The sequence below is a fragment of the Capra hircus genome, chromosome 12 (genome assembly GCF_001704415.2).
Source record: "Capra hircus breed San Clemente chromosome 12, ASM170441v1, whole genome shotgun sequence".
NCBI classification, from domain to species: Eukaryota; Metazoa; Chordata; class Mammalia; order Artiodactyla; family Bovidae; genus Capra; species Capra hircus.
Genome location: NC_030819.1, coordinates 56,779,640 through 56,798,421, shown reverse-complemented (window position 1 = coordinate 56,798,421; position 18,782 = coordinate 56,779,640). Strand labels below are relative to the sequence as shown.

The following is an 18,782-nucleotide window of genomic DNA, read 5'->3' as shown; positions in this document are numbered from 1 at the left end:
ACTGCCCTATCCCCCATCCCCACATCACTTCTAGTTCCTTCTGTGCTGTATTTCTTCTCCTTTGCTCTCACATCCTAACACACTCCTCACTGAGCTTATTGCCTGTCTCCTTCCACTAGGACAGAAGTTCCCTGAGAGCAGACCTTTTATCTGCTTCTTCTCCTGTGTGTCCACAGCACCCAAATAGTGCCTGACAACACATATGTGGAAGGGGCTTACTTAGAAAGCATCCTTTATAAAGTTCGGAGCGATCATCTCCCATACTGTCACTACGAATGTGGACCAGGAGACAGTCAAGCTCTAGCTGGATGCAGTGGGTCTGGCCTGCATGCTGTGCCCACATCCCTCAGGGTGGCCTTCACTCACCCTTGTGTGCTTGGCCTCCGAGTCCCAGCCAAGATCCGGAGGCCTCACCTGGAGGCCACAGGGCTCCCTGTCTCGGTCCTAGGGCTCCAGGTACACTCTCCCCACTGCCCTTGGCCTCCTTGATTTCTGAGCCTCGGTCGCCCAGCCAGCCAAATACAGGGTGGCTCCTCGCCCACTCTTGGCTCTGTCATCCAGCTGAACGAAGGCTGGCGACTCGCCCAGGGTCTGTAACAGGCGAGGCACCCCCAAGCCATTCATTCCTTTATTCCTCAAATAGTTATTGACTATAATACCATGTGCCCAGCATGGTTTTATGCTGATGGATATAACAGAGAACACTCTTGCCATTGTGGAGCTCATATTCTAATGAGGAGGGGTAAGAAATAAATAGCCAAATAAATATATCACATGTCAGATGATGCTGATTGCTATGGAAGTAAATAAGGCAGGGTGAGGGCATTAAGTAAATCTGAGTCTTGGGGTGGAAGAGTGTATTTTCATGGTCAGAGAGGCCTCTTGGAGAAGCAGGTGACACTGGATTGAGCCACATGGATTTCTGAAGGGAAGGTCACTCCTGGGGGTAATGGCAGCAAATGCAAAGGCCCTGAGGTACATGTGTTCCTGCAGTGTTCAGAGAGCAGTGACGTGTGCAAAGGCCTGGAGCCAGGTGGGCAAGCAGGAGGGTCCTGGTGGGGGCAGAGCGGCCTGGCAGGTGGAAGCATAAAGGAAGGAGGATTTCTCCCAGAACTGAAGGAGATCCTCCCTGAGCTTGGGGGGAAAGGAAAACATAGACAGGGAAAAACTGGGAACAGTGACAGACTTTATTTTCTTGGGCTCCAAAATCCCTGCAGATGGTGACTGCAGCCATGAAATTTAAGGATGTTTGCTCCTTGAAAGAAAAGCTATGACAAACCTAGACAGCATATTAAAAAGCAGAGACTTTACTTTGCCAACAAAGGTCCTCATGGTTAAAGCTATAGTTTTTCCAGTAGTCATGTATGGGTGTGAGAGTTGGACCATAAAAGCTGAGCGCTAAAGAACTGATGCATTTGAACTGTGGTGTTGGAGAAGACTCTTGAGAGACCCTTGGAGAACAAGGAGATCCAACCAGTCAATCCTAAAGGAAATCAACCCTGAATATTCATTGGAAGGACTGATGCTGAAACTGAAGATCTGATACTTTGGCCACCTGATGCAAAGAGCCAACTCACTGGAAAAGACCCTGATGCTGGGAAAGATTGAAGGCAAGAAGAGAAGGGGATGACAGAGGATGAGATGGTTGGATGGCGTCACTGACTCGATGGACATGAGTTTGAGCAAGCTCTGGGAGATAACGAAGGACAGGGAAGCCTGGTGTGCTGCATTCTATGGGGTCGCAAAGAGTTGGACACAAATGAGCAACTGAACAACAACAAATTCATTGGGAAGACTGATGCTGAAGCTGAAGCTCCAACACTTTGGCCACTTAATGCAAAGGGCTGACTCACTGGAAAAGACCTAGGTACTGGGAAAGATTGAGGGCAGGAGGAGAAGGGGAAAGCAGAGGATGAGATGGTTGGACAGTATCACTGACTCAATGGACATAAGTTTGAACAAATTCTGGGAGATAGTAAAGGGCAAGGAAGCCTAGTGTGCTGCAGTCCATGGGGTTGCAAAGACTTGGACACAACTTAGCAACTGAACAACAAAAGGAAAAGCAGAAGAACCACAAGGAAGGGGGAGGAAGGAGGGCTGAGGGTCCTAGTAGGTACACAGCCCAGCTATCCAGGGGGCTGCCAAAGGGAACTGTGTTTCCCCAGCAACGTGAGAGGAGTGGCTGTGTGGAGCTCCAGGTAGACATGCCACCTGCAGCCAAGTGCAGAGTCTTATGTATTGAGACAGCCTCAGGCCCAAACAGGCCTTGGTGAAGGCTTCCCACCAGTGGACCCCCAAACTCAGGCACCATGTCGGTGGAACCCCTGCAGTGACTGATACTACGGTGTGGGTGCTCAAAATAGAGCTGGAGTTCTGAAAAGCAGAGGGAGTTATATTTCTTTCACATCCAAGATTACAGACTAAGAGTCACACTTGCTACATTATTCCAAGTACATTAAAATCAGGGCAGATAAACTGTCACGTACCACTGGCTTATCTTTCACACATCTTTGCCCCTGGATGTTGATATATTTTTCTTCCGACGAGACTTGGAAAAATGAAAAGAGTTGCCTTGAGTGGAAATCTCTGCTCTGCTGTTGCTTACCCTGAAAGGAGGCATGGAGCCTGCCTTAAAGCATGCAGTCACTGACTTCTCTAAAAGAGAGACTCTGGTGATATTTCTGCCAAAAAAAAAAAAAATCCCAGAAATACATCCATCCCGAGTATCAGAGCCCAGAAATTATTCATATCACTCTGCAGCTCTGGCAAGAGACCAGATTCCTGGAATTCGAGGCATCTGAAACATTTCATTGTGTTGCAATAATAGCAATAGATGTGGGTGATAAAAATCTAGAAAGAGTTTTTCAAAGGGTCTATCTCTGATTTTTTAAGATGCAAAAAAGGCCCAATTTAGGATCAATAATTCTCCCCTTTCTAGAGATGCTTCAAGCTAATCTGTGTGTTTCAATCTCAGTAAGGGCAGCAAGACTGTCATCTCATTTAGGAGTTAGATTTAGAGTAGTTTTATCCAACTAGTTGCAGCCCAGGGATTCAGGGGAGCATTCTGTCACATCTAATAACCTGAAGCTTTCACACAATGCTTAGGACAGGGCCTCAGACCCCGGGTAAACTCCCTATATGTTGCTGGAAAGGACAGGGAAACCAGGAAATCGGAAGTACCTAGCTGGGCTTGGACTGGCTTCAGACTTCATTTCTTTGAACTTTGGTGAATTGCAAAGCTTCATGATAAGTGAGTCAATTTCTGACAAGTCTGGGCATTCTAAATCCTAATGATCTTACCATCTCCATATTTTTTTCCTTCTGGGTCTCAGTAGGATGATGCATAGGATACATCTCTTGGTTTCCCCCTTCAAAATGGAGATGATCACGGGGTCTCAGTTATGAAAGGTGATGGGGAGACTGAGGCCAATGACAGCTATTCACAAGGGACCCATCGGTGCTCTTTTTTAGGCGGCAAAAGAGAGGAAGATCAATCAGGTAAGAGATCACTGAATGCGTCTCTAGTTAGTTAGATTCTTTCTCTCTGTATATCAGCCTTCCAGGAATAAAGAGAATGGATCATCAATGCTCCCAATTCCTAACTCGGCTAAGGAAAGAGGGCAGGCTGTTTTTACTCGGTGTATGCTTGACCTGATTCAAACTGATTGTACTAAAGCACAGAGGCATGGCTGGGATTCTGTCATTTATGTGAGAAGACTCTTCCGGGGTCCATGCGGATGCCATTAGGGGATGGACCATCTTTTGAGAGAGCCAACCGATGTCTTAACATCAACCTGGATGTAAACCAGAAAACAATGGTGATGCTGATCACTTTGTCCTTCAAAGAAGCTGGGAGGGAATGCAGATCATTTGACCAACATCAGTGTTCAAAGAGGCCTTGATCCACAGGGATACTGGCAAAGTGCCATTGAGATTTGTTCAAAATTGTAAGCAGAGCATAAACAAATCTTCCCAGAGTTTGTGGACCAAGCTACAAAGAGGAGAGGCTGGAGGCTGTGAGCCAATCCATAAGAACATGTAAGCAATTGTTCCCACCCACACCGGATCAAGGATTATAGAAATGAGAGCAGAAAGAGACAAGAAGTGGCCAGTGTTTGGAAGTAGAAGGTGAGGAAGAGAGGAGGCAACCACAGGGAATTCCAAGGTTCTCAGGTCAAATGAGGAAATGGAGGCTATAATCAAAGCAGAAAACGTCGGAAGCACTGCAGAATCTGGGGGCAGGGCTGTTGCATTTTGGCACTTCAGTTTTGAAAGGCCTATAGGACACCCACAAACCTATAGACAAACCTAGCATTCAGAGGACAGAGGTCAAGAAGTAATTTTAAATCATAGCCAAGCCATAAAAAGAAAAGACAATACTTAAGGAGACAGTGTGTTAAAGAAGAAGGTCAAGGGTAGCACTTGAAGGGCCCTCAACATCTAAGGGGGAAGAGGAGGGTGAAGGCTAGAGGCACTGGAGAATCAGAGGGGGGCCTATTGCAAGAGCCAAGGGAAGAAAAAGTACATGTCACACAGCTTGGAATAATGAAGACGCAACAGAAGGAAGGATCTGCCTCTGAGAATATCATCATATTAGGTCTAGTGAGAAACAGTGAGGCTGTGAAGCCTGGCAGTGACGGTGTCCTGGGTGCAGGGCAGAGGGCCAGGGACCAGATGCTGCGAGTGCCTGAGCATGCGGCGTAGGGGGATGTCCCTCCTCAGGCCTTCACTCCTGTTGCTCCTCTGTCTGTGTGGCTGTCTCCCGGGTATCCCCTCGGCTTCCTTGGCTCATTCCCTTGCTCCCTTTGGGTCTTAGCTTGAAGGTCACCTTTCACTAAAGCTTCCCCTAACCACCTTACTGATCACTACAACGAACAACTCCCCCCATCCTATTCTCACCACACACACACACATATCCTTGGCATTATTTCCCTTTTTTAAGTGCATAGCACTTAACACCTTTCAACATACTGTATCGTTTGTATATTTATAAAACTTATTATTTATTCTCAATCTCTCCTTCTTGAATGAAAACTCCTTGAGGGCAGAAAATCTTATATATATTGTACTGCGAAGGATTCCCTGCACTCACAATAGTGTCTAGCTCATGTTGGTCCTTCCGAGTATTTGTTGAGTGAATGAACACAGCTGGCTAGAATACAAGACAGAGAGTGATAATTCCTGGAATAGAGATATAAATAAATTAATATAGAATACAAGGGAGAAATAGACAGCGACGGGCTCCTCTGTACATGGAATTCTCCAGGCAAGAAAACTGGAATGGGTAGCTGTTCCCTTCTCCAGGGGATCTTACCAATCAAGGGATCGACTGAGGGTCTCCTGCATTGCAGGTAGATTCTTTACCAGCTGAGATGCCAGGGAAGCCGTGATAATAGTAGGAAGCCTCAATACCTCACTCTCAGTAATGGAGAGAACATCCAGACAGAAGGTCAGTAAGGAAACATACTATTTGAATAACACTCTAGGTCAAATAAATCTAGCAGACATACATAGAACATTTAACCCAACAGCAACAGAATATACATTCTTCTCAAGCACACGTGGATCATTCTCTGGATAGGCCATCTAGGCCACAAAACAAGTCTTAACAAATTTAAGAAGACTGAAATCATATTAAGTATCGTTTGGATAACAATGAAATGAAGCTAGAAATCAAAGCAGAAAGCAAACTGGGCAATTCATGAATATGTGGGGGCAGAAAACCACGTGTTGGAACAACCGCTGGGCCAAAAAGAAATAAAGAAGGAAATTAGGAAATACCTCACGACAAATAAAAATGAAAAGACGACATATCAAAACTTATGAGACCCAGTGAAAGCAGTACCAAGAGGGATGTTCATGCCTGCATTAAAAAGAAGGAAGATCTCAAATCTAGCTTTAAACCTCAAGGAACTAAAAGAAGAAGAAGAGGAACGGGACTTCTCTGGTGACTCAGTGGTAAAAAGTCCGCCTGGCAATGTAGGAGACACAGGTTCGATCCCTGGTCCAGGAAGATCCCACATGTCACAGAGTAACTAATTCTGTAAAGTCACAAAATGGCAACCCACTCCAGTGTTCTTGCCTGGAGAATCCCAGGGACGGGGGAGCCTGGCGGGCTGCCGTCTGTGGGGCTGCACAGAGTCGGACACGACTGAAGCGACTCAGGAGCAGCAAAGTGACAAGTACGGGGCCTGTGCTCGGAGCGGCGGCAAGAGAAGCCGCTGAGCGCCACACTGCGAGCGGGGCCAGCCCCTCGCAACTACAGAAAAGTCCAGGCGGCAACCGAGACCCAGCACTGCTGGAAAGAGACACCCAAATAAACACTTGAAAAAATGTATATAAAAAAGAACAAACTGAGCCACAGCTGGCAGAAGGAAACAACAGAGACTAGCAAAGGAAACCAACAAAACCAAAAAAACAACAAAACTAAGAGTTGGTGTTTTGAAAAGATTAAAATATTTATAAAACTTTAGCCAGATTAACTAAGAAAAAAAAGAGAAGACTCAAATAAATAACATTAGAAATGAAAGAAGAGACATCACACATGATACAACAGAAATATAACTGTGAACAGTTCTATGCCAACACACTGGATACCCTAAAAGAATGGACAGATTCTTAGAAACATGAAATTTTACCAAGACTAAATCATGAAGAAATGGAAAGGCTGACCAGACGTATGGCTAGTACAGAAATTTAATTGAAGGCCCAGAACCAGATGACTGTACTGGTGAGTTCTATTGAACACTTTAAAAAATAATTAAAACCACTCCTTCTCAAAAACTTCCAAAATACTGAAGAAGAAAGAACACTTTGAAACTCATTTTACAAGGCCAGGATTACCCTGATGTCAGAGCCAGACAGAGACACCACAAGAAAAGAAAACAACATGTCAATATCCCTGATGAATGTAGACACAAAAAATCCTCAGCAAAATACTAGCAAACCAAATCCAGAAGCACGCTGAAAGGAATGATGTCTCGAGACACAGAAATCAATTAATGGGATACATCACGTCAACAAAACGAAGGACAAAAACCACCTGATGGTCTCCATAGGTGCAGAAAAAGTGTTTGACAAAATCCAACATCCTTTCATGATAAACACTCTCAGCACACTAGGAACTGAAGGAAAAGTACCTCGGTGTACTGAAGTTTTCTTCCGAGAACTCCTCTGCGGGTAGTAATGTCATATCTCTTAGCTAAGTGGTTTTCTTCTCCCCTTCTTCTATTGTTAGTTTATATTTGAAGAGGACAATATCTTGCCCTAAGTTAGTAGATGAATTAGCAATAGATCAAGCTGAGATTAAAAAAATGCTTACTTTTTATGTATTCATCTATTTAGTCAAAAACAGCTATTGAATGTCTTCTATGACCTAAGGGATCTATTAAGCAGATACATTTATCACTCATCAGAAATATTTCTGCTATTTTCCTATTTTGGTTTATAGCTAAACATTTTAAAGCTGAGACATACTTTCGAGTGTGTCTGCAGTGGTGTGAAAGCAACAAAAAGGAAGTTGTTTGTGAAATTGTGTATTAAAGGTAATAACAGAGGGGGCTCCACACATGCCAATTAGTTTACAATGTGCTCCCACAAATGCACTCAGACACCATGATTAATGCTCCCTGGAGCCTTCAGTCTCTATAACTAGCTATCATTGTACTTATCAGAACCCTACTTGCCCAGGAAATTATGATAAATACTGTGCTGGTTCTAATATCGCTCTAAGTGATCGGGTCTGGGTGTGAGAGGCAGTGGTGAGACGAAATGGAGATAAAACACAAAGTTTATGTTCTGGCTGCTTAGCAAGAATTTGGTAAGGAGCCAAGTCAACAGTCCTTAAGGGAGGTTTTAGGGCAACACAGAGACACCCCACCCCACAACACACACCCAGGCCCAGTCTATGCCAGTTATAAGTGCTGTTTCAAATCGGTTTTCCTTTGGGTGTGTCCAGAAGCTAAATGGGCTTCCCCAGTGGCTCAGTGGTAAAAAGTCTGCCTGTCAATGCAGGAGATGCGTGTTCGATCCCTTGGTTGGGAAGATCCCCTGGAGAAGGAAATGGCAACCCGCTCCAGTATTCTTGCCTGGGAAATCCCGTGGACAGAGGAGCCTGGAGGGTTGCCGTCCACGGGGTCACAAAGAGTCAGATATGACTGAATGACTGAGCACCCACACACAGAAGCTAAATCTTGGTGAAAGAAAAAAAGAAAAGAAAACTAGTCTCCATGTCAGAGGCATGGAGGGCATCCTAAACCTCATTCCTAGTCCAACGGAGAAGCTCTCAGAGAATGACATCATCAACAAACAGTCCCATTGGTTGATTACATGGCCAATGCCATTGCTCCATCCCACCCTCATTAAGGGAGAGGTAACTGATTAGAATGTATACCCCAAGTCAGTAAATATTCACCATTGTGGATAAAATGTTTGTGTCCCCCCAAAATTCATATGTTAAAACTCTAACCTCCAATGTGATGGTATTTGGAGATGGGGCCTTTGGGATGTAATTAGGGTTAGATGAGTTCATGAGGCTGGGGCTCTTATGATAGGGTTAAGAGACCCCATAGAGCAACATTCCCCCCACCCCCATACAACCCATCAATGAAAGGTCATGCGAGGACACGGTGAGAAGGTGACTGGGTGGCTGTCTGCAATCCAGGAAGCGCCCTGGCCAGAAACAGAAGGGATTGTCACCTTGATCTTGGACTTGCCAGCCTCCAGAACTGTGAGAAAATGATTTTCTGTTGTTTAAGGCACCCAGTGACATCTTGTTATGGAAGTCCCAGCAGATTTACACATTCACATTCACCAGGCTGTGTTCCCCTTGAGGCTGGGTGCCCTCTAAGTTCAATTTCTGAATCCTTAGCCCATAGCAAAAGATGTGTCCCCACCCTCAGTTCCAAGCCCCAAGAGAGCTGGGGTAGAACAAAGTTTTCATGATGTCCTGGGACCACAGTGTCCCCAGAGATGAGTGAAGTTGCTGAGATTTGAGTCCACGACAAAGTCCTGCCTTCCCCAGAGGCTCTGACCTACCCAGGAGGAGCCCAGCATCCTCTGATGTGGGGAGCTGGGGTCTGGCCCAGGAGCCGGGAGGCAGGAGGCATGCATAGCAAGGCTGAGCTATATACTTGCTTCGCTGGGCCTGCACACGTTCTCTCAAGGGTGTCCTTTTTCTTCTCTCATCAAAGTGGCCTTTCTTGAAAGCAGTGCTAACACAATCAATCATTTTCAGGCAACTCTCAGATGTCTTAGGTAAAAGCCAACTCAGTATGGCGATGCCCTCACTGTAGGCTGGGCACCTGGATTCCCCAGCGCTCCAGCACCTCCTACCCTACCCTAACCTCCGGGGGTGGGGTGGGTGTACACACCCCTCCCTCTGGAGCGGAAGGAGGCCTCAGGAGGGGCCATGCCTGTGCAGGAGAGGCGCTGGGGAAGGGGTCTGTCTTTGTTCTACAGGAACACGGTCTGCTGCAAGTTTGGTTTTCAGCTACTTCCTTCTAAATCCATCAACTTTTCTCTATATTTCTCAATATACAAAATGATAGGTGGAAGAAAACTAATGAAAGATATATTTTACTGAAATCATCAAGCAGCAAGAAAAGCAAAGTTGGGGGGGCACAGAAAAGGAGAAATAAAACAGGATCCTCCTTTTGAAGTCAGTAAGAGATTTCTGACGTGATTATTCAACAAGTGTTCCTTGAGAGCCTACTATGGACCAGTCTGTGTGTAGGTGGCAGAGAGCACAGGGCAGACTGAAGCGTGGGTGCCACCTGCGGGTTACTCAGGACTTTGTACCAGCGATGTCTGTAAGGACCCCCACAGCCACAGACCGGGGATGCTTCCAGGGGGACACTCGGTTTCTGGGTGAGAAGCAGATTCAGGGGACGTCATGAAGATACCATTTGGGCCGTAAAGAATGGTAGGATTTCTGCAGAACCCGCCGTCTCTGTGAGACAGTGAGAGCTTTTGGGAACCATGTCTTATTCATATGTGTCCCCATATCCAGCAAGGTCAGGCGCATATTAGAAAGATGATGGGAAGGATGGCTGAGGAGTGGAACAGCATCCAGAGCATCTGAACAGTGACCTGCCTGACCGGAGTTGAAGGGTCTTTGTTTAGGTTGGCCCTGAAGGCCCGGTGCAGAGGGAGGCTAGAATGGCAGTGGGGAGGGGAGGCTTGGGTGCCACTGAAAGGTGTGAATATTATTGGAGAAGGACTTGGCAACCACTCAAAAGCAGAGTAACAAGGTCAGAGTCGGGTTTCAGGAAAATTAACATATCCACATTTAAAACATGGATTAATTCATAATCTCATCAGCAGAATCCATTTCGCCTCTCTGGGCCTCCCTTTCCTCCGCAGACGCAGGAAGGCCCCTCCTTTCTGGCGCCACCGTGACCAGTGACACAGGCATGAGAGGCTCCAGGGGAGCCAGGACACCCGCTGATAGAGCACAAGTGTGCATAACTGTCCACAGAGAGAGAAGGGAGGATTTGGTGCTCAGGGGAGAGGCATGCTGCCTGGCCCTGGACATGCCTCTTTCTTACCCGCAGTTCAGTTTCAGCGCGACAGCTTCCAGGCCACCAACCTGACGGTACGGCTCCAAGTTAGAGAGTTCATACAGCTGGATTTCACGGTTTCTGTTCAGAGATCAGCACGCTTGGAGTAAACTTCAATTTCCCACTTGATTTTTATATAGAGCATTTTTTATAATGCACGGATTCCACAAAACAGAAACAGCTGACCAGTGAAACACCTGCCTTCCTGAGCATGGCCCCTTGCTGAGCTGGAGGCTTCCTCTCCAGCTCCACCCTTTGGGGACATCATTTCCATCTGGTTCTGAACTGGTCATGGCACCCGTATTCCCCATCAGGAGGCTGATTCCCAACGACATGGGCTCTGGATGCCAATTCCCTCGTCTGTAAAATGGGGCTCATGCCTGTCTTACAGGAGAGTTACTGGGATTAAATGAGAGGGTATGTGAGAAAGTAGTTAGCTTGATACCTGGGACTTGAGTGCTCAAAAACGTGAACTGATTTTTGCTGCTAATAATACAGATGATTAGAGCCACACAGTGGAGGGTCAAGGACTCAGTTCCCTGCTCAGTCCTCCTTAGCTTGGGTCCTTGACCCCTTCCTCCTATGTTAGCTTGTCCACCCAGGAGCTGACTGAAAGAACAAGTTTGTGGGTATAAGAAAAACAGCCTGCTGCTTCAGCCTGCTCACATGGAACGCATGTGTATGTGTGCGGAGGTGTGCATGGGGGGGGGTCACTCCGTAAATTCCAAAGCCTTGCCTTACTTGCCGTCAGTGATTAATGTTATTTTCCCACTTTCTTTCCACCTGCCACACGGCTCAAGAGTGGTTCGCTGCCTCCAGAGTCATTTGTCTTGCCTCATTTTCCCATTTGCCAGCTCAGAGAGTCTCTAGGAAGTTACTGCTTTAATCTCTGAATTTCTATGTGTGTAAAAGACACGGTAATTAAAGCTATTGAACATGCTTTTTAAAATCAAACGGGGCTGAATTTAGAAATCCAAATTTGTTGTTTTTTAATGGTTGATATTAATTATATGAGTAATATTAACATGCTAATATGTTTTAATAATTAAACTTAATATTAAATTGAATTGTATTTAAGAGCCTGGATGATGTGGGGTTATCTTAACTGTTAGCTAACGTCACTGAAGCCTAGGGAACCAGGGGCTGCTAAAGGAGGAAAGTTTGGGTTTGGGAGGAGTCGGAGGTAGAAGGAGCAGTCTGAAGACAGTCAGGCAGGGCGATGGAAACCACATTCAACCTCCACTCCTTCATCTAGCCACGCCCCCAGCCCCATGCTCAGTTCAGTTCAGTTCAGTCGCTCAGTCGTGTCGGACTCTGCGACCCCAAGAATCGCAGCACGCCAGGCCTCCCTGTCCATCACCAACTCCCGGAGTTCACCTAAACTCATGTCCATTGAGTTGGTGATGCCATCCAGCCGTTTCATCCTGTGTCGTCCCCTTCTCCTCCTGCCCTCAATCCCTCCCAGCATCAGAGTCTTTTCCAATGAGTCAACTCTTCACATGAGGTGGCCAAAGTATTGGAGTTTCAGCTTTAACATCAGTCCTTCCAATGAACACCCAGGACTGATCTCCTTTAGAATGGACTGGTTGGATCTCCTTGCAGTCCAAGGGACGCTCAAGAGTCTTCTCCAGCACCACAGTTTGAAAGCATCAATTCTTCGGCACTCAGCTTTCTTCACAGTCCAACTCTCACATCCATACATGTCCACTGGAAAAACCATAGCCCTGACTAGATAGACCTTTGTTGGCAAAGTAATGTCTCTGCTTTTAAATATGCTGTCTAGGTTGGTCATAACTTTCCTTCCAAGGAGTAAGCGTCTTTTAATTTCATGGCTGCCATCACCATCTGCACTGATTTTGGAGCCCAAGGCCCCATGCTAAATAGTCTAATTCCTCAGCCTGGACACACCCACCATTCCCATCACAGTCCACCCTCCCCTGGTTGCTTTTGCCTTAATTTGGAGTTTCCCAAAATTCCTTCCTACCAAGCTGTACACGCCCTTGCCTTGGTGCATTACTGAGGTTGCTCAAGCGGTGCCCAGGACGCTGCACATTTATTTTCATTATTTTGAAAGTGTTAGTTGCTCAGTCGTATCTGACTCTTTGCCACCCTGTGGACTCCAGCCCTCCAGGCTCCTCTGTCCGTAGAATTCTCCAGGCAAGAATACTGGAGTGGGTAGCAATTCCCTTCTCCAGGGGACCATCCTGACCCAGGGATGGAACCCAGGTCTCCTGCATTGCAGGTGGATTCTTTACTGGCTGAGCCACCAGGGAAGCCTACTTTCATTCTGTTCAGTTCAGTTCAGTTGCTCAGTCGTTTCCGACTCTTTGCAACCCCATGGACTGACAACAGCTTCCCTGCAGGCTTTCCCTCCCTGCCAGGCTTGCCTGCAGCTTCCGTTCCCTGCCTTGCTTCCTTGTCCATCACCAACTCCTAGAGCTTGCTCAAACTCATATCCATCAAGTCGGTGATGCCATCCAACCATCTCATCCTCTGTCGTCCCCTTCTCCTCCTGCCTTCAATCTTTATGTTGCCCTTGATCAAAATCTTCAGTATATTCCTTCACAGCTTGAGGCCATTCTTCCAAGGCCCATTCTTTGGAGGCTCTCCACCAGTGAGTATAGTTTTCACTGTGGATTTTATTTTTTGAATAGACTTTGAACTGAATTTTGGTGGCTAATAAAATAGCAGCATTATTTTGAATCTAAAATAAAGGGTGCTAAAACGTAATGACATTTTTTTTCTCACTCTGGAAGTATTCCAGAAGAGGACTATCAATTTGAGACAATGACAATATCATTGCAACTGGCCAGACAAACTGATAGCTTTCTTTGCACAGCAGCTTTGATGATGTATGAGTTCTAGTATATTTTTTAAAGGGCTTCATTCTTCATCCTTTAAACATGAATATGTCTGTGTAAACCCACACATGGAAATGAATTTCACAGACCAATGATGATTCTTGTCCTAGCTGAACAGCCAAAGACACTCACCCAGTCCCTAGGATCAGTTTGTTGTACTGGGGCATGATGGTAACATCCGTCACCCACCTGGACTTCCGAATAATGGGCTTGTCCTAAAGGGTAGAAGGATGGAAATGTACAAAAATACAACTTTTTAATGATAAGACAGTTTCAGTTGTCTCAAGCCACTCTGGTCCATAATACACATACTTAACATTATACAGTTTTCTTCAGTTTCCTTTCGCCCTCAAGTATAGGTACATCTTGGAGATATTGTGGACCACTGTGATGAAGGGAGTCATGTGAATTTTCTGGTCTCCCTGTGCAGACAAAGTTATGTTTACATTATGCTGATAGTCTGTTAAGTGTGCAATGTTTTTTTTTTTAAATCAATGTACACATCTTCATTAAAAAATGCTTTCTTGGGAGGGGACTTGGGTCAATTTATGGCCGATTCACTTTGTTGTTTGGTAGAAACCAATGCAGTACTGTAACGTAATCATATTTCCATTAAAAATACATACATAAATACTTTCTTGTTAAAAATGCTAGGCACCATCTGAGCCTTCAGTGAGTAGTAATCTTTTTGCAATTGTAACATCAAAGATCCCTGATCATTGATCACCACAACAGATATAATAATAATGAAAAAGTTTGAAATATTCCAAGAATTACCAAAATGTGACGCAGAGACACAAAGTGAGCAAATACTGTTGGGGAAATGGCCCTGATAGACTTGCTCAATAGAGGGTTGCCACAAACCTTCAATTTATAAAAAATACAGTATCTGTGGAATGTAGTAAACCAAGATTTGCCTGTATAGGGAACTTGCTACATAGACTTGAGGGATTGACTTTATTCTCTCCTTCCCTGGTGGCTCAGATGGTAAAGCGTCTGCCTAGAATGCAGGAGACCCAGGCTCGATCCCTGGGTCGGGAAGATCCTTTGGAGAAGGAAATGGCAACCCATTCCAGTACTCTTGCGTGGAAAATCCCATGAACAGAGGAGCCTGGCAGGATACAGCCCATGAGGTCACAAAGAGTCAGACACGACTGAGTGACTTCACTTCTAGGGAGGGTTTATTTGGCAGCCTGAGGGGTATAGTTTAGCTATAACTACTAGGTGGATGATAAGTTTCCTGAGGGCAGAAACGGGCGTCTATTCCCAGCACCCAGCATAGAACCTGAGCAGCGACAAGAGCTCAACTATTTGCTGAAAGATGTAATTAAAGCAAGACTTCAAAGTTAGACTCTACTCTGTAATGGGTCAGGTACTGTTATTCCTAAGTGTACTTCCCCAGTGCTTCTTGCCTTCTGAATTTCTGATTCTGTGATTCAGTAAGTTCTCCCAGAACTACCTAAACTGAAAGAACCATTAACAGGGAGAAAAACGGAAAATTCTTTTCCATTTGTCATTCATTAAGACATGATAAATTACATGATGGAATCATGTGTAATTCATCACTCCATCTGATTTTAGCAGCGGAATGAAGAATTATCTTGTCCTACATATACAGATCATATTTGCATCCCATAGACTGGCAAAATCCAACATGAATATATTATATTCAAGGACACAATTTCTGTAATCATGCCACTCAAGGAGCAGTTTAAAATAGCAAATAAAATCAAACTGGAGCACTCAGCATCCTTATCAAATGAGAATCACATACAAAAACCCGCTTTCTTCTTTTCAACTTCAGCTGCAGGGACCAGAAATAAATGGCACCATCTTCTCTGATCGTGATTAAGGTGTCATCAGGCGCAGCGAGAATGCGCAGCACGGGACCCCCGAAAGACAGCCCCTGCAGCACAGCAGGCAGCTGGAAGGAAGCCTCTCGCTGTCGAGCCCGAGCATCAGCCTGCTCTGAGTATACTAGCCGCAAATACGTGCAGAAGCCATCCTGGGGAAGAAGGGAAAGTTCATTAAATGTCTGCTGCCTTTTTGGCTTTCAAAAATTCTCCTTATCATCAGGGCACGGACATGAGGTAAATATTATTATGAATTAGGTCATTGGCATGAACTTGGCTGCCAAAAACTTGGAGCTAATAACTGGGGTGCACTAGCTGGGCTGGGGCTGGAAGTGTGCTACCGAGTGTCTGGGCTCACTTCCCTGCCCAGTCTCTCTAAAGATGATAATGATGATGGTGGTGATTCAGATCATACCCTGTCTCACTTAATGTGGACCTTCACCTCCATTCTTGCCATAACTGGATGAGATAAGTACTATCGCTCTCATTTTACAAAATGGGAAACTCAAACCTAGAAAAACTAAATTATCTGCCTAAGACCAAACAGGGGCTTTCCTGGTGGCTCAGATGGTAAAGAATCTGCCTGCAATGTAGGAGGCCTGGGTTCAATCCCCAGGTCAGGAAGATCCATGGAGAAGGAAATGGCAACCTGCTCCAGTATTCTGGCCAGGAGAATTCCATGGACTGTATAGTCCATGGGGTCGCAAAGAGTCGGACACCACTGACACCACTGACACCACCAACTTTCACTTTCACTTTAATCTTAAATGACTAACACACACACACACACAGATCAAGCAACTAGTAAGTGGCTTGCCTGAGACTTGAGCCCATGCCGGTCTGACTGCACAGTTCTGACCCACCAGGACATAGGCTTCACTTCAAATCTCAGCAGTGCGTGTAGGGAAGAGCAGACCAGTGGTCACAGGGAAGGAGTGGGAGTGCCCAAAAGGCCTGGGAACTTCTCCATTTTCTCTCCACTTCCCACAAAGCCCTAATTCACTAGAGTCTTTCCTTCTCTTCCCTGGAATCCTGACTATTCCCTTTCAAATCAGATGACAGTGAAAACACTTGTATTTGCTTACATTAGGGGATTGGTCCAAGTTCTGACTCAACTTGTCACTTTAGAGCTTAATTCATCCTAGAGTAATAGGAGGCTACTGATGTACAATGGCAGAGAATTTCATTGGCAGATGTCTCAGCTCCTCATTATTATACAATCCAAACTGGGAAACATTGATGAAGATGATGATGATGATGATAGTATTTGTAGAAAAATTATTCTGTGGCTGTCCTTGTTCTAAATACTTTCCGTGTATGTCAGGGATCAAATTATCGTTAGGTGTTGCTTGTTCATAGGGTTTCTTGCTCACTGGTGTTTCACTTTTGCTTTTGGGTAAGGTGGCAAATCCCCATGGACTGAGGAGCCAGGCAGGCTACAGTCTATAGGGTCACGAAGCCTCAAACATGAACAAAGTGACTTAGCATGCATGAAAGGTAGCAAATCCCCAGGTGGCACTAGCGGTAAAGAGCTTGCAGGAGAGATGGGCAGGAGACATAAGAGACACAGGTTTTGATCTGCATGTACGTAACGCAGCAATTACGTCCTTCATTCCCTGGTTTTAGGAAAGCCTTCTCAGGACTTGCCTGAGCTACTGAAATTCCTAGTTAACCTGATACACAAGAGCTTGAAAATTGTGAATGTGTATGTCCCCTTGGTTCACCTTCAAATTGGCAAATGTACTAAGGGGCATAGATACTCCAGAAAGGCTCAGAAACAAACATTTTATACCCTTTCCTCAGTAACTTCAAGTCTGATTCACAAAACACAACCCAGCTTACCCACTGCATTCTGCCCACTGCTTCATAGTCTATTTTCATGAAAACTTATTCTATTTGTTTAATATTCTAGAGAAGAAAAAAAAAATGTCTTTAGAGTGAGCTATTCACTAGATTGGTGGGTGGGTGGGGGGATACAGAAGGAGGAGAAAATCTTCATTTTTCCAATTTATGAAATTTCATATTCAAAAATACATAATACTCAAAGAACTCTGGAACATTCGCTCTAAAACATTAATAGGACTCTTAATCTGAATTCAGTGCACTGACACCAAAACTCTTCTGCAGTGAAAGACTGGGCTTCTAGAACTTCTGTCTTTGAAATCAAGCCTTAATTAGTAGAAGGAGCTGCGGGTCTCCCACTGCTCATGTTCCCAGGAGGTCCCACTCCACCCTGGGAAGTGAACTCTGTTTAGGGGCTCCACTTTGACACTGCAAGCCGCATAGCAAGTTCTGAGGACAATGGCTGGGATAGTAAGGATACTCACTTGACTATAGCCAAGAAGAAAAGATGTGAAAGTTACTTTCAAGTATTGGAAGGATGATTCTGTGGGAAAGAAAGTAAATTTCTTCTGTGTGGCAGTCCAGGCAGATGGACCCCGTGATCCCTGCCGTTTGGTGTTCATGGCTGATGAATACCAACCCCGACTCCTTGAGAAACTGCTGGTAGCTAGTTGAATACATCAACCCCAAGGGGATGTCACCTCTATGGTTATATGAGATCATAACTTCTGTCTTGCTGGTAGGCTCTCTCTCCCTTGCTGGCTTTGAGGAAGCCAGTGGCCATGCTGTGAGCTGCCATGTAGAGATGCTTACATGGAAATGGACAAACAGCCATCAAGGAACTGAGGCTTTAGTCCAACAACCGGCAAGAAACTGAATCCTGACAACAATCATGTGTCCTTGGAAGTGCCCTGTTCCCTAGTCAAGCCTTCAGATGAAACCCTAGCATAACAAATACCTCGATGCAGCCCCATGAGACACCTTGAAACAGAGTCCAGCTAAGCCACAACTGGATGCCTAACTTACAAAAACTGTGAAATAATATGTAGCTTTAAGCTACTGAGTAGCTAGGAATGGATAACTCATCAGTTCAGTTCAGCTCAGTTGCTCAGTCGTGTCCGACTCTTTGCGACCCCAAGAATCGCAGCACGCCAGGCCTCCCTGTCCATCACCAACTCCCAGAGTTAACTCAAACTCATGTCCATCGAGTTGGTGATGCCATGCAGCCATCTCAACCTCTGTCGTCCCCTTCTCCTCCTGCCCCAAATCCCTCCCAGCATCAGGGTCTTTTCCAATGAGTCAGCTCTTTGCATGAAGTGTCCAAAGTATTGGAGTTTCAGCTTTAACATCAGTCCTTCCAATGAACACCCAGGACTGATCTCCTTTAGAATGGACTGGTTGGATCTCCTTGCAGTCCAAGGGACTCTCAAGAGTCTTCTCCAACACCACAGTTCGAAAGCATCAATTCTTCGGCACTCAGCTTTCTTCACAGTCCAACTCGCACATCCATACATGACCACTGGAAAAACCATAGCCTTGACTAGACAGACCTTTGTTGGCAAAGTAACGTCTCTGTTTTTCAATATGCTATCTAGGTTGGTCATAACTTTCCTTCCAAGGAGTAAGCGTCTTTTAATTTCATGACTGCAATCACCATCTGCAGTGAT

General features: G+C 45.4%; 1 protein-coding gene across 1 annotated transcript in view; it reads right to left on the bottom strand.

Moving 5' to 3' along the window:
- Positions 1 to 15,721, bottom strand: part of LOC102187959 (WD repeat-containing protein 49-like) — a 92,998-nt gene extending 77,277 nt beyond the window's left edge. The window contains 4 exon segments of the mRNA XM_018056308.1: positions 10,548 to 10,640; positions 13,553 to 13,635; positions 15,195 to 15,425; positions 15,716 to 15,721. Of these exon segments, the coding sequence (XP_017911797.1) occupies positions 10,548 to 10,640; positions 13,553 to 13,635; positions 15,195 to 15,425; positions 15,716 to 15,721 (413 nt within the window).